The following is a 16,225-nucleotide window of genomic DNA, read 5'->3' on the forward strand; positions in this document are numbered from 1 at the left end:
ACTTATTTAGTGAAACTAGGATACCTGCCATGTCCATGATAACAAAACGTTAAACATTACCTTGTAGGTGTGTGAACACAATTTTTCTTCTTACAGGAAACAAATGGGATATGATATACAGTGGTGCTACAAGAGAACATCTTTGTGATCGACTGAATCCAGGCTGTTACTATCGTTTACGAGTTTACTGCATTAGTGATGGAGGACAGAGTGCGGTAATGCTTATGTACTGTCTCTCTGGTGTTTAGCTATGCAAACACTAAAGGAAATTTTGTAAAGCTAAATTTTAGGATGATGCTCAGTAACCATACCAAGCAGAAATAGAAATAAAATAATTGTACACTGATTTACAGCCCTATAAACTATGTGTGTCAGGGGAAACCATAAAGTATCATTTAATGTTGTTATATTAAATGTTAAAACGTTTTCTTATTTCAGAAAAGTTGACCATTCTGTTATTAGAGACTCAATAACCAAAGTGGATTTAAATGTACATTGATAATATATTAGAAATTTATAATATTCTGGAGGGGTAAATTTTTTATATAAGACTTGAGTTTTTAAACGAATTTACCCAAGAATGATTTCTTGGAGCATTTATAATTATTATTTTTCAAATGGAATTTAACATGAAGTGCTCTTCTAAAAAAATGAATTATAATCAATTTGTTGAAAATGTGAATATTGTAAGCAGGGGTGCAGTGGCACATGCCAATGATTCCAGGAACTCCAGAGATTGAGGCAAAAGGATCTTAATTTCAAGGCCAGCCTATGAAATTTAGCAAGATCTTGTCTCAATAAAAAAATGAAAAGATCTGGGAATGTAGCTCAGTGGTAGAGCACCCCTGGATTCAATTCCCAGTACCACTCCACCCACCCCACCCCCCCAAAAAAAAAACAAAAAAAAAAAGACTAAAGAAATTAAATGTGAGTATTGTGAAATTGAGTGTAAGTCCTGCCCAATAGGCTTGTGACCAGTGATCCAGTTGCTTCATTTTATCCAGTAAGAAAATCTCCCTGGGGCTGGAGGTGTAGCTCAATGGCAGAGCACTTGCATAGCATGCTTGTGACCCTGGGTTCAATCCCCAGCTCTGCAAAGGTAAAAAAGAAAGAAAAAGAAAATCTCCTTAGGTTTACAAAAATATATACACGGTAAATCCTGTTATGCTAATATAGTATTCTATCATTCTTATTGTAAGGATAACTTTTTTAATAAAGTGATGATCAAATATTTTGTATTTAAAAACAATGTTAAGTGTAAACTTTAATATGGTAGAAGTAAGGAATGTGGCATTGAATTTATATCAGTCTTTTTAAAACTAAGACTTTTAAAAATACATATGGCGTAGAAACTAAATGCAATACCAAATACCTAGAAAGGTGCCAGATAGCTAGATACATTTTACCTGATTTTGAAATATTTTTAGGAGGAAATAAAGGAGGAAAATTTCGTTTTGTTTTAATAAATAAGCTTATATTTAGGTTTAAAATATAGTAGCTAAAAGAGTCTAAACCTTTTGAAAATAAGACAGGCAGCATTTAAAGAATGTTAAAACATCCCTTCTCAGAAGAGATTTTGTGAATCCCTTTGGACAGAATAAAAACTTTTTTTTTTTTTTTCGTACTATGGATTGAACTCAGGAGCACTTGTCCCCCAGACCTTTTTTGTATTTTATTTAGAGACAGGGTCTTACTGAGTTGCTTAGCGCCTCACTTTTGATGATGCTGGCTTTGAACTCGAGATCCTCCTGTCTCAGCCTCCCGACAGAATAAAAACTATTATATTATTTATTATATCATGTTGAATTTTGTTTTGTTTTACGGGGTAGATTGATCTTGTTGGTTTTGTATGTTTGTTTTTGTTTTTCTTTGCAGTACTAGGGATTAAACCCAGCACCTCAAACATAGTAGGCAAGTGCTGTGCCACTATGTTGCATCTCCAACCCTTTTTATTTTTTATTTTGAGTCAGGATCCTGCTAACACTGACCTCAAACTTGAGACTCTCTTACTTCAATCTCCAGAGTAACTGGAATTATAGCATGTGCCATCACACCCTACTGTTTTTTTAACTACACAAAGAAAGGAAAGGTTTATTGGGGGTTCTTTTTCCACTAACTTCTTTGTGTATCATAGTCACATGATACATGTCTTTGTTTGTATATAAAAATTTTGTTTTAGTGATATTAGTCATTAGATTTTTATTTTATGCAGAACTTTAGTCCTTTTTAGTTGATAGTCGAGTGTAATTTCAAGTTATTGGTATAGTCTTTATGTTTTGTTCTTTTCCTTTACCAAAAGCACTCTGGTTATTTGGTTTGTGGCATTTTTTTGTTTGTTTGTTTTGTTTTTGCTTTTGTTTTGGCAGGTCTCTGAATCTTTACTTGTGCAGACTCCAGCTGTACCTCCTGGCCCATGCCTCCCTCCCAGATTACAGGGTAGACCCAAAGCAAAAGAAATACAGTTACGATGGGGTAATTTTCATTTTAGTAATAAATTTTAATTATTAGAAATGAACATGTTCATCTTGTTAAATCACAAAAATCTTTCCACACTTAGGACCCCCGCTAGCTGATGGTGGATCACCTATTTCCTGTTATGGTGTAGAAATGTCTCCTCCAGAAAAAGATGAACCCAGAGAAGTATACCAAGGCTCTGAATTGGAATGTACAGTGAGCGGCCTTCTTCCTGGAAAGATGTACAGCTTCAGACTGCGTGCAGCTAACAAAATGGGGGTGAGAAGAGCATGCTTACTGAATCCTAATTATAATGGTGTTTCATTTTATCATGTATAAACCCACTCATTATTTGGCAATTTCAATTTCAACACATGACTCCAGATTTTACAATTATTAATAATATTATATCGATAACAAGAAAAAGTTAGTATGTCCTATAACGTGTTAGGGAATCATTATTTTCAAACTTCACTTAGAATTTGTGACACTTGGGGACTGAGTTGTGGCTCAGTGGCAGAGTACTTGCCTCGCACAGGTGAGGCACTGGATTTGATCTTCAGCACGACATAAAAATAAACAAAGATATTGTGTCCGTGTATAACTAAAAAAATTTTTTTTAAAGAATTTGTGACACTTGAGGGGCTGGGGCTAGGGCTCAGTGGTAGAGTACTTGACTAGCACATATGAGGCACAGGGTTCAATCCTCAGCACCACATAAATAATAATAATAGTAAATAAAGGGGTTTTTTGTTTTTGTTTTGTTTTTAAAAAAGAATTTGTGATATTTGGGACTTTGGTGGTGCTATTTATTTTACTTAAATCTGTAGGCTGATTGTACACAGCATTTACTTCCCATTGAAAACAGTTGTAATTTATATTTTGCCTAAGGATGGGGTCTTATATTTTAAGCATTTCTAGTTTTGTATGAGTTATTTTTAAAATATTACCTATGTGTCTATAAAGTTTTATGAAATGGAAAAAAGTGGCAGCTCAGAAGTGCCTTTCCCATATTCATAATCACATACACTAATAAATGATAGGGTGAGCCACAAACCCAGACTTGTCAGACTCCAGAACCAAAGTTCTTTCCACTCAAGTATAACTCTTCTTACCAGGCACAGTGGCGCACACCTGTAACCCCAGCAACGTGGGAGACTGAGATAGGAGGATCACAAGTTCAAGGCCAGCCTCAGCAAAGTAGCAAGGCCCTAAGAAACTTTGGTGAGACCCTGTCTCAAAGTAGCTCTGTGGTAAAATGTCCTTGGGTTCAATCCCCAATACAAAAAAAAAAAAAGTATGGCACCTCTTATCTCTCTTCATTAAGGTAGTTTCCCTAAGGACAAAGCAATTTCTTACTTCATTTGAGTGACACTTTGTTTTTGTGAACTGTTCAATAATTAAAACTTAATGACAAGTCTCTTTTTCCCGATTTCAGATTTTAGTGGCTGTTCTACCTTTCATATCTTATCTCCAGCTAAGTTCTGTATTTATATCTGTTAACTCATTTTTAAATTTCTTTTATGACAAATTTATAGGCTTTTGTGGGCAATCCTTAATGTCATCCTTTTCTACAGGAAGGGCATCATGTGATAGCATGTTTAATACTAATATCTTAATTTATGTTTTCAGGTCTGAGACAGCTTGTCAAAATGACCTTAAATATTTGTTTTCTGTATTTCCAAAGAATATACATTTTTGATCCATCTAGAGCTATTCCACATTTTTAAGGTGTAATTTATGCTTGCCATCCCCCATGCCTTTAATTGGTATCCATTTCTTCAGTCTTTACATAATTCCTTCCTTTTTTTGTTTTTTTGTTTTTGTGGAGCACTGCCGGGGACTGAAACTCAGGGGCATTTATCCACTGAGCTGCATCCCCAGCCCTTTTTAGAGACAGAGTCTCACTGAGTTGCATAGTGCCTCGCTTTTGCTGAGACTGGCCTTGAACTTATGATCCTCCTGCCTCAGCCTCCCAAGCCACTGGGATAATATGCATGCGCCACCGCACCCGGCACATAATTCCTTCTTACTTCACCTACTGAATTCCCTAATGCCTTGCACTTCTTACGAAAAACAATTCATGAGGGACTGGGGTTGTGGCTCAGTGGTAAGGCACTTGCATCAGCACCACATAAAAAATAATAAAATAAAGGAAAAAAAAATATGAAAGGAATAAAGTACAGGAGAAGAAAGCACGGTAAATGAAACTGTAAAATTCCCCACTCGTTTACTTCATAATTATTAAACCTTTTTCTTTTCTGTGATTACTTATAGATTTTCTGACCAAAGTAATCTTGAAAGACAGGGAAGATGAACTTCTTAATTATTAATGAATCCTTAAATATGGAATTCTGTGCAATCAGTAGGCTTTATTTATAAAGGGTGAAAAATGAAAATGCTGATTATGTTGTTTTTCTAGTTTGGACCATTTTCAGAAAAATGTGATATTACTACAGCCCCTGGGCCACCGGATCAATGCAAACCCCCACAAGTGACATGCAGATCTGCAACTTGTGCACAAGTGAATTGGGAGGTATTGTAATTTCTATTGGCGTATGTTTACTTTCTTAAGTGACTGGAATTAATAGTTTATATAAAAGAATAGATACTTTTCTTTTTTGCCTCCTAAATTATTACACTTCGAGTAAGTCCTAGTTAAATTTATATGGTACAAAGTGAATTTTGTTTCCTCTTTGAGACATTTGAGTAAGGTATATCTTATTTCAAGTTCTTGTTCATGATGTGCTTTATGTTTTTATCAAAGGCTTTGTCTCAGTGCTGAACTCCTAGTTCAGCCAATAGTGAACTTAATGTTCAGAACAAACATTCATAAGGAATTACTATAATACTATTTCTCTTGTATTTGTTATCCCTGGTGTATTTATTGTACACAGGATTAATCAGTAATGATAATCATATTTTCAGTTTCCTTTGAAATTTAACAAGGAAAATGTTCTTGTATGGTTTAACATTTTATATTACCTAATAGAATTATTCAAAATATATTTACCTTAAAATATTCTTTCTGAAGTGACTCCTGGTCATATTTCTACCTCTAATTCAAAAGTTGTATTTTTGAGGGGCTGGGGTTATGGCTCCGGTAGAGCACTCACCTCGCACATGCTAGGCCCTGGGTTCTATCCTCAGCACCACATATAAATAAATAAATAAAGTGAAGGTATTGTGTCCAACTACAATTATAAAAAAATAAAACATTAAAAAAAGTTTGATTTTATTTAAATGTTTCAAAGAAATCAAAAAATAAATGATAGGATAATAATGTTTGATTCATTCTACTATGTACTTGTTCGATTACACGACCAGTGTAACTGTACATCATATACAACCAGAAGAATGAGAAGTTATATTCCATTTATGTATGATGTGTCAAAATGCATTCTACTGGGCTGGAGTTGTGGCTCAGTGGTAGAGTGCTTGCCTATAATGTGTGAGGCACTGGGTTTGTTCCTTAGCACCACATATAAAAGTAAATTAAATAAAGGGATTGTGTCCATCTACAACTAAAAATATTTTTAATGCTATTGTCATATATAATTAATTAGAAAATTTTTTAAAGTATAAAAAAGTTGAAAAATAATCGAGTTTTTAATATACGTAGTGAAAGAACATATTTGCCCAAAAGCTATTTAGTCAATACAAAAACTAAGAACTTTATACTTTTTCTTAAAGATTCCTTTGAGTAATGGAACTGATGTCACCGAGTATCGATTGGAGTGGGGAGGAGTTGAAGGAAGTATGCAGATGTGTTATTGTGGGCCTAGCCTCAGTTATGAATTAAAGGGACTTTCACCAGCAACTACCTATTATTGCAGAGTCCAGGTAAAGGTGATTGGTTCCTTGTCATGTACTCTGTCCAGAGTTCTCTCTGTTGTGAGCATTTTCATGGTTGTGTCTTTGTTAACTTGGAGGCTTTGTTACTTTGTAGGCTCTGAGTGTTGTGGGTGCAGGCCCTTTCAGTGAAGTAGTAGCCTGTGTGACTCCACCATCAGTTCCTGCCATTGTGACTTGTCTTCAAGAAATAAGTGATGATGACATAGAAAATCTCCATTATTCACCTTCTACATCCCTTGCAATAAGCTGGGAAAAGCCTTGTGACCATGGTTCAGAAATCCTTGCCTACAGCATAGACTTTGGAGATAAACAGCCCTTAACAGTGGGAAAGATTACAAGCTATATAATAGACAATTTGCAACCAGATACAACATACAGGTATACTGTAAAAGATGTTAATTTTTCCTAGACAGGAGAAACACTCTAACTAAAATGATCATAAACTAAAATTTTTTTTTCTTTTAATGTGGAACTTAGAATACGAATTCAAGCCTTGAATAGCCTTGGAGCTGGTCCTTTCAGCCATATGATAAAATTAAAAACTAAGCCCCTCCCTCCTGACCCACCTCGTCTGGAATGTGTTGCCTTTAACCACCAGAACCTTAAGCTGAAATGGGGAGATGGTACCCCAAAGACACTGTCAACAGATTCTATCCAGTATCACCTTCAGATGGAGGATAAGAATGGAAGGTAGGTTGTTTACTTGCTTTTTTATATAGTTTTAATAGGTTTTAAGTATACATAAATATTATAAATTATAGAAGTAAAAATAAGTTTGCAAAAATAGTTGCAGTTATCATAAGAAATGATCTTTAAGTGTACTGGATTCAGAATATCAGAAGACACTGTTTACAATTTGAGTGGAATGCTAAAGGAAAAAAATTAAGTGGGCTATTCTTTGGATCTCTTCTCCAATCCATTTACTCTCTTTATGAAATGTAATCTTGGCTACAAAATAATTCTAAAGTGTTTATTTTCAGCAGGGCATAATTTCACTATTTCTGTATACCATTCCATATATACTGCCCAGCTAAACCCTGCATTTCAGTTACAGTGTTATTGAAAATATTTGTAATGTTAGCTATTCAAATGCCAATTTAGGGCTGTTTGTTCATGTTTAATCCCATACAAATAATGTCATATACCTGCACAGTTATTATAATATTTTAAGATTTTTAAATTTTGGTTTTTTTACTTTTTACTCTAATTTATTGGAATTTTGTCTCTTTTTGGTACTGGGGATTGAACCCAGGAGTTCTCTATCATTGAGCTACATCCCCAGCTCTTTTTAAATATATTTTATTTAGAGACAGGGTCTCACTAAGTTGCTTAGAGCTTCACTGAATTGCTGAGGCTGGCTTTGAACTTGCAGCCCTCCTGCTTCAACCTCTCAAGCCACTGGGATTACAGGCATGCGCCACCATGCCCAGTTTATCTGAAGCATTTTATCTGAAATTTTTCATTTTTTTAAAAGGTTATTAACTGTAATCTTACTGGTGTAAGTGCTGTAAAAGAAAAAAAGCAAACACTTACATTTTGCTCTAAAAGCAAAGTGCTAAAATTTAGAAAAGAATTGAGACAAAGATAGAAAAATGAAGCATATATAAATTGTGGTTAAAAAGCTGGCAGTATGGCAGTGTAGCTAATTTGTTGTTTTGGCAAGATGAATGTCCAGTCATGAAACTGGACATTCTAAGTTCCACATTAAACAAGAAGAAAAAATGCCAGTGCTCTTTAAAAAAGAAAAAAAAAGCAAGGCTTATCTAATAATTGCTTCTTGGAAATACTGTTACTTCAGGTCATTAAATATTTCTTCATTTTTTTAACTTGACTACAGTTCATACTGTTAGCACTATAAGAGCATTCATTATTTGTTCCAAAAACTATTTACAAATAGCCAATCAAAAATACTGGGAAACACTTAGCTAGCTTATAGATAAAATATTAGAATATATAATATTAAACTTCCATCACACAGTTCAAGTGTATAATTTATTTGAAATTTCATATTTTTCTCATACTGTTGTAAATTTCCAGAAAACATGCATTGGCTAAAATTTTGCCTAGAAATTAAGAGTTCTGTTTCCCAGTTAAAGGCAAGAAATACAAAAATAGAAACCTACTATGCAAATATATATTAGAAGACTACAATCAGAAGCAAAGCCATGGTTACCAGAAGCCTAAGGAAAACCCAACTTAGAATGGTTGGACACCGCTGGGCACAGTGGTACACGCTGGTAATCCCAGCCACTCAGGAGGCTAAGGCAGGAGGATCACAAGTTCAGGCCACCCTCATCAACTTAGGGAGGCCCTGAGCAACTTAGCAAGACCCCGTCTCAAAATACAAAATAAAAAGGGCTGAGGCTCAGTGACAGGAGTGCTTGCATGTGTGGTGCACTGGGTTCAATCCTCAGCATCACATAAAAATGAACAAATAAAATAAAGGCATTCTGTCCATCTACAACTACCCCCAAAAAAATTTTTTTTAATCCTTTAAAAAAAAAAAAAAGCTGGGGAACAGGGGTGGGGGGGAATGTTTGGGAATGTGGCTCAGTGGTTAAGCATCCCTGGATTCAATCCCCAGTACCAAAAAAAAGAATAGTTGGACACGAAATTCAGTAAGATTTTCAGGATACCAAGTCAAATTGGGAATCTTATCACATCTGTAATTTTCATCATCTAATGATGAAAAACAAAAAGATAATATATGTAATTTTGTAATTCTGAAATTTTTGTAATTTAGTAATTTTGAAAACATTTTTTATAAATAGTCTAAGGTTTATTTAATACAGAGTTATTTCTATTTTAGGTTTGTATCCTTGTACAGAGGACCATGTCATACATATAAAGTACAAAGACTTAATGAGTCAACATCGTATAAATTCTGTATTCAAGCTTGTAATGAAGCTGGGGAAGGCCCCTTCTCCCAAGAATATATTTTCACTACTCCAAAATCTGTCCCAGCTGCCTTGAAAGGTAGGTTATACATCTTGCAGTTCTTTTCTTTAATAATAAATCAATTTTACATTTTAATAAAGTGTTTTGTTTGCTTTCATTAAAACTTAGTACTGAATATATGTCCAACACAGACAAGCCTACCTACTGGAGTTTCCTTAAGTAATAAAAGCTATTTTATCTGGCATGTTAATACTCATACAAGTATTGGGTTTGTCAGTGGTCATTTTAACAATTAAAAATGCTAAATTGAATAGATAGGCTACTTTTCTAATTGGATCATTTGCTGTTTCTGCTATTGTTACTTAAAGGAAAAAAGCATAAAATCTGATTGTTTTATGTTTTAAATCATTGTTTTTTCATTCATTCAGGGGGAGAGCCAAGTCTTCTGCTAAGTAAAACAAATTTTTACTTGCTTAACCTGGATTTTTCAATCATATTTATACACAAACATGAAGTACTTTTTTAAAATGAGCCTTGTAAGGATTGCACTTTATGCATTTAGCCAAAATGCTTAAGTTCTTTGAACTCCAAGGACTCATCACAAAGACTTCTAGGATAGTATCCTGGATCAAGAGCTTGAATGGCTCATTTGTTAAGCAGATCTAGAATTTGTGGGACTCTTCTTGAATAGTCTTTCCAATAATGTTGATGAGTTTCACTGAGAACATTATTCTGTTCCCTCATCCAGTTTAGTGTCTCTTGGCCTTAAGAATATTGTTGATTTATAGCCAAGTTTTGTGGTGCATGCCTATAATCCCAGCAACTCAGGAGGCTAAGGCAGAAGGATTGCAAGTTCAAGGCCAACCTCAGCAATCTAGCAAGATCCTGCCTCAAAATAAATGTATAAAAAGGGCTGGGGGTGTAGTTCAGTGGTAAACTGAACTGGTTTAAAACTGCAGTACCACAAAAAAGAAAAAAAAAGATTATTGATTTTCTTAACTTCTTTGTATGCAGATATCAAAAATTCACTGATATTTAAGTTTATTAAGTTTTATAGGTTTGTTTATGTTTATAAAAGCAAGTATGGTGTATGAAGTTAAAAATCAAATGGAGCAGCATATCTTATATTTCTTCCCTCTAGCCCCCAAAATAGAGAAATTAAATGATCACATTTGTGAAATTACATGGGAATGTTTACAGCCAATGAAAGGTGATCCAGTTATTTACAGTCTTCAAGTTATGATGGGAAAAGATTCAGATTTCAAACAGGTATGTGCCAAGATGTAATTTTATGGATATCTATTTTATCTTTCTTTCATTTTTCAGTATTTTCAGTACAAGATTTGACCATCTTTACCATTTTGATTTAGAAACACTGTTCAATATAGAATATGTTCCAGAGATCTTAGGATTCAAAATATTTGGGGCATGAACTACACTAACACAGATTATTTTCACTTGACAATTATTCATTAAACTCTATGCTAGGCAGTCAATATATATCACTAAACAAAAAGTATTTAGTCCATGGAGTTTACATTCTGTTGGAAAAAGATATATTAAAGGCAAATAAACACATCGGTATATAGTATGACAGTTCTAAGTGCATTGGAGAGAAAATTAAATGGGGTTAAAAAAATTGTACCAGAGGGAAAAGGACCCAAGGGAAGTGATAGGACTGCTTCTTAGAACATTTTTCTCCTCATGAGATAGGAACATGTATGTTAAATTTGAACAATAAGAAGGCCAATATGAGTGAGACAGAGGGAACCCTAGAGAGACTTGTTGATGAAGTATGGTAGCAGCTAACAATTTTGCTGCTGCTAGAGAATAAAGACTTACCAATACTTGGCCTCCTCAGTTACACATTTCTTTCTTGAACCTGACTGAAGCCACACTTAAGAATTCGGGGTTCCCCCTAAGCATATTCAATCTCTAGAGTCAGTTAAATGACATTCCTTTTGGAAAAAACATTAAGGGAGCCAATGTGATATGAAGATGATAAGAATGTCATATAGGACATTAAAAGGTATACTACTATACTTAACTGCTTGTGATTTCAGAAGCCAGTGGAGTATTTTGACCAGAATAGTCACATAATCTGACACAGGTCATTTTGGTTACAGTGTTGAAACACTGGACAGAGGGGCAAAAGCAAAGAGACCAATAAGGAGGCTTTTACAATAATAGTAATAATCACAAATATTATATAGTGCTTAAATATAACAATAAAACAATTGTTATGGAAATCCAAAGGAAGTATCGCCACCTTAGCAGAGAAATTTCAAAGATAGCTTCCTGGTAAAGAATGAGTAATGGTCATGTAGAGTGGAGAGTGGTCAGTGTTTATTATAAATATATGATTCACCTACTGGGGCTGTAGCTTAGTGGCAGAGCACTTGCCTAGCATGTGTGGGTGAGGCACTGAGTTCGATCCTTAGCACCACATAAAAATAAATAAAGGCATCCTGTCCACCTACAACTACAAAAAAAAAAAATTAAGTTATTTAAAATATATAGAGAGAGGTGTGTGTGTATACACACACACACACACACATACATACATACATATATATGACTCAGAAAATATCTGTAAGCATTTCGTCTTAATTTCCTTCTTCCTGTCAACCTTCTTTATTTTTGAAGACTCAATCTGGGCTGTTTTAATTGTACTGTATCTTACATTTTCTTTTCCCACTAGAAAATCAGTCATCTGTTTTATTCCATCCTTGTGCTATTCTAATTATTGATAGAATTTTTAATATATATTTTTCTTTCATGTTGTGTTAAATATAGACATGTGACAAATAACTAAAATTTCAAAAGATTCGAAGAGTTAGATTAAATTTAGCCATGATTGTTTTTCTTTATTAAGCCATCTGCAAATTTACACGATAATTAGATTTGAAATGTAATTTGCAGATAAGCAGGTTTCCTTCCAAGGAGGAAGCAAAATTAATATTAAAGAAAATATAATTGTATTAGCGTGTTTAAAGGAAATAGGGACCCCACTTTTGAGTAGTATATGAATTTTAATAAGTTAATGTCACTACATGAAACACCACTGCTAGTTCTAATATATCTTCAAAATTAAATTAATCCTTTTATCACTTATACTTATTTTAGATTATACATGGTAAAACTTAAAATTATGATATCTTTAGAACTTCATCCTATAGATGCTCATCTAAATCTCTTAAAAAGTTATAAAATTTTACAACTTACAAATTGTATTCCAAAAGTTTGAAGGCCTTTTAAGAAGTCAATTTCTTTCATAGAATTTAGCTTTTTATTTATAATTTACTTGACATTCAACACACATTATGTAAAGAGAATTATAGGGATACTATATTAACTATTCTAATTTTAAGAAAATTGTTTAGATTCTAGCAAGCAAGCAGAAATTATACAATAACATTTTACATAACCATAAAAGGTCATAAATATAAAACCTTTTTATAAAGAAGAATGATTAATTTCAGCTGGACTTTGGAATATTTTCAAAAGGAGTGTCATATAACTAATACTTCAGGGGCTGGAGTACTTAACAGGGAACCATGAACTCTCAAGTGTGACTTCAGCAAGGTTCAAGAATGGAATATGTTGTGGAAAAGCCAGGTATGGGTGGGTCTTCATTCTTTAGCAGTAGGAATTGTTGATATATTTAAGAAGGAGAAATTAGCCTGGCAGCAAGTATCTATGAGCCAAGTATTAGGAACAAATTGATTGCTTTACTTTCTTACTTTTCTTTATTCATTTTTCATCAATGGCTTTCTCTAAACTTTTGGTGTTGTCTTGCCCTGTGCCTCTCAATAGCACTTAAATATGGAGTTGCCCTCGTTCTCTAAAGTCTCTATTTTTACCTTCCTCTCTAACATACATGCTAACTTCCTCAATAGATAGCTGACCTTACTAGGTATTAGGAGAAACATACTTTATTTGGGAAAGTTATCTGTCAAATGTCTACTGACTCTTTAAGCCTCTCATAAGTGTATACATTTTTAAAAACAAATGCTTTCTAACCAAAAATCGCATTTTAGATGGTATAACAAAGTGGTGTGGAAAATTTGGAGGGCAGTTAAGCCACTTTCAAAGCAGATCAACCCCCTGGGAGTTTCCCAAGTACCAGGAAAACTCAGAATTGGCTTTTGAGAAATTAAGTGTAAATCCTCTCAGGGAAAAACCTGAAGGTAGGTGGACTTGGTTGGTCCAATAGCTGAATGAAATCATCTGGGACTTGGTTTCTCTCACTGCCTTCAGAGTCTTCACCTAGCAGTAGAGAATTTGACTCATTCACTTAAAGAAAGCACTAGATTTCAAAGACCAATGTCTGTGCTAGGGCTTAACCAAGCAGAGCCTACCCTGAAAGCTAAGAGTGAGGCCAGCCTCTCCTAATACATGGACTGGGTAGTGGAGAGGGTTTGACACCTCATCTAAAAATTAGAGCACTTGTGATAGTGACAGATAAGGGTGCTAAACAGAAACAGTACCAACAGGCCTTACAGATAGAAGAATCTAGGAAATTATTTATTTTGATGGATCTGTCTGCTGAATTATGGAGGCTGCTGAGATCCATAGTCTGTCATCTGTAAGTCTGGGGCTGAGGAAAGCAAGTGGTATAGTTGAAGTCCAAACCCTAACTCCTAAGAACCAGAAGTGCCAATGGTTCAAGTCTGTGAGGATCCAAAGGCCCAAGGATTGTGGACATCAGAGTCCCAAGAACAGGACAAAATGGTGTTCCAGCTAAGCAAAGAAAACTTGCCCTTCCTCTGCCTTTTTGTTCTATTCAAAGATTCGATGATGCCAATCACCGTGGTGGGGATTATCTTCTTTACTCACTGAGCCAATTCATAGCCTAATCTATTCCAGAAAAGCCCTCACAGACATACTTTGCTGCAGTGTTTTACCTACTATCTGGGCATCCCCTTAGCCCAGTCAACACATACCATCATAGTAGGAACAATTGTTGAGACAGTGGATTCATATAGAATCTACTTCCTTTCATAAGCTTCTGAATTCAGATTCTCAAGACCTGGGTCCTCAGAGTGCCTTCCAGACCTAATGAACCCAAATATCTGAGGATAGGGCCCACAATTCTATAGGGTTTTTTTGTTTTCTTAATTTTTTATTTGTTCTTTTCAGGTATACATGACAGTAGAGGGTATTTTGACATATCATATACACATGGAGTATAACTTCCCATTCTTGTGGTTGTACATGATGTGGAGTCAGACTGGTCATGTATTCATATGAACTGTCTTTTCTATTCCCATCCCTTTTCCCTTCCCTTCATTCCCCTTCGTCTAATCCAGTGCACAGTGCTGTTTTGTTTTAAAGTTCCAAATGATTCCTATGAATAAAAATTTTTAGAAATCATGCACAGTAAATTTAATAACTGCTCAGAAAATTCCACCTATAACTCCCTTATCAGTAATAAAAAGTAGATAGAAGATAGATGAGCTGCTGGTTATTTATTTATATTTAGTTGTTTTTGAGAGGCTTTACTGTTCTCAATGTATTGCTCATTATCAAATACATGATATGTTAAGGAATGACTTAAGTTGTTTGTACTCAATTCAAAAATAGTGTATTGCTAAAATTATTGTATTTAACTATAATATTTATTGTGCATATGATCCACTGCAAAACCAGATTATGGTTATGTAATACACACAAGAAGTAGTGATAGTTAAAATCTATTCCTTTGTTTTTTGTTTTTTAAACTGCCTCAAAAGTTGATACCTTTGAATGTACACTTGTCCTCAGAAATAACTATTTTGAATTTTAGTAGGAGTACTTGGTAGATGAAGTTTATCTAGCCAACCAAATGGGTTTTGAGAATGTAGAGATAAAATCAGATAAGATACCAGATTCATTTATTCATTTTTCTTGATCATAATTCTCCAATTGTTATTTTCTCCATGGTACAAAATATTCATAATATTAAATTAAGGACAGATATCAATTTATGAAACTTTAAATTTCTTTGAAGGTTTCCGTGTAAAGTCCTGTTGCAGTTGCCATACTGTTTCAAATCTCTTGGCTAACTAGACACATTAAAAACTTCACAAGCTTACATTTTTAATCTGCAGTTCCCTATTAAAATGCAAAGTTAAAATAGTAATCTCTTAACTGTAAATCTATATTGACATTTGCCTGTCTATGAATAGATAATTCATTTGTAGCAAATATAAAGGGCTATTTTGTTTAAATAATATGTAATTTTATCTGAATAGTAGCAAAGACCAAAATAATTTTAACTATCTATAAGATGTACCCCTTCAGATTCTTCCAACATTTGAAACATAAAATTGAGAAAATTTGATATCATCATCTTTCCAACTTCTTCCTAACTTCATTAGTATCATGGGCATCAAGATCATCATGGTCCTGGGGCTGCAGTTGTAGCTCAGTGGTAGAGCACATGCTTAACATGTGTGAGGCACCAGGTTCCATCCCCAGCACCACATAAAAATAAATAAAGGTGTTGTGTCCATCTACAACTATTTAAAAAAAGATTCCAGTAAATTTTTTTTCTTTCCTACCAGCTCTTTCAAAAGTCATTTCTAGGTTCATAAAAAAAAAAAAAAAAATACATCAGTAGCACATGCCTGTAATCCCAGTTAATGAGAAGACTGAGGCAAGAGGAAGGCAAGTTTGAGACTAACCTAAACAACTTAGCAAGACCCTGCCTCAAAATAAAAAATTAAAAGGGCTGGGGATGTGGTTCTGTGTTAAAGCACCCCTGGGTTCTATCCCCAGTACCAGAAAAGGGAGACTACATCAGGACCTCAATAGCCTTATTCAGCAAGAGTGTCCTGTCCACCTCCCTTCAGTCCCTCACACAACATGATCAGGGTTCCTTTAATACTACTTAAAGTGATACCCTAAAATGGCCCCTCTTATGTTAAATATACCTAAATTTCTAAACTAGAAAAATTAATGTATTCCTCCTCTCTCTGACAGATCTCTGAACTTTTTTTTTTTTTTTTTTTTTTTTGAGGTACTAGATATCAGG

The 16,225-nt window shown here is 34.4% G+C and overlaps 1 protein-coding gene across 2 annotated transcripts in view; it reads left to right on the forward strand.

Moving 5' to 3' along the window:
• Fndc3a (fibronectin type III domain containing 3A) overlaps positions 1–16,225 on the forward strand; it is a 159,683-nt gene that overhangs the window by 139,139 nt on the left and 4,319 nt on the right. For both annotated transcript variants that reach the window (XM_076872029.1, XM_076872030.1), the window contains 9 exons: positions 97–215; positions 2,367–2,472; positions 2,558–2,733; positions 4,877–4,990; positions 6,148–6,297; positions 6,404–6,687; positions 6,787–6,999; positions 9,119–9,285; positions 10,349–10,476. In XM_076872029.1, the coding sequence (XP_076728144.1) occupies positions 97–215; positions 2,367–2,472; positions 2,558–2,733; positions 4,877–4,990; positions 6,148–6,297; positions 6,404–6,687; positions 6,787–6,999; positions 9,119–9,285; positions 10,349–10,476 (1,457 nt within the window). The remainder of the gene's footprint in view (positions 1–96; positions 216–2,366; positions 2,473–2,557; positions 2,734–4,876; positions 4,991–6,147; positions 6,298–6,403; positions 6,688–6,786; positions 7,000–9,118; positions 9,286–10,348; positions 10,477–16,225) is intronic.

This window comes from Callospermophilus lateralis, chromosome 12, assembly GCF_048772815.1.
Source record: "Callospermophilus lateralis isolate mCalLat2 chromosome 12, mCalLat2.hap1, whole genome shotgun sequence".
NCBI classification, from domain to species: domain Eukaryota; kingdom Metazoa; phylum Chordata; class Mammalia; order Rodentia; family Sciuridae; genus Callospermophilus; species Callospermophilus lateralis.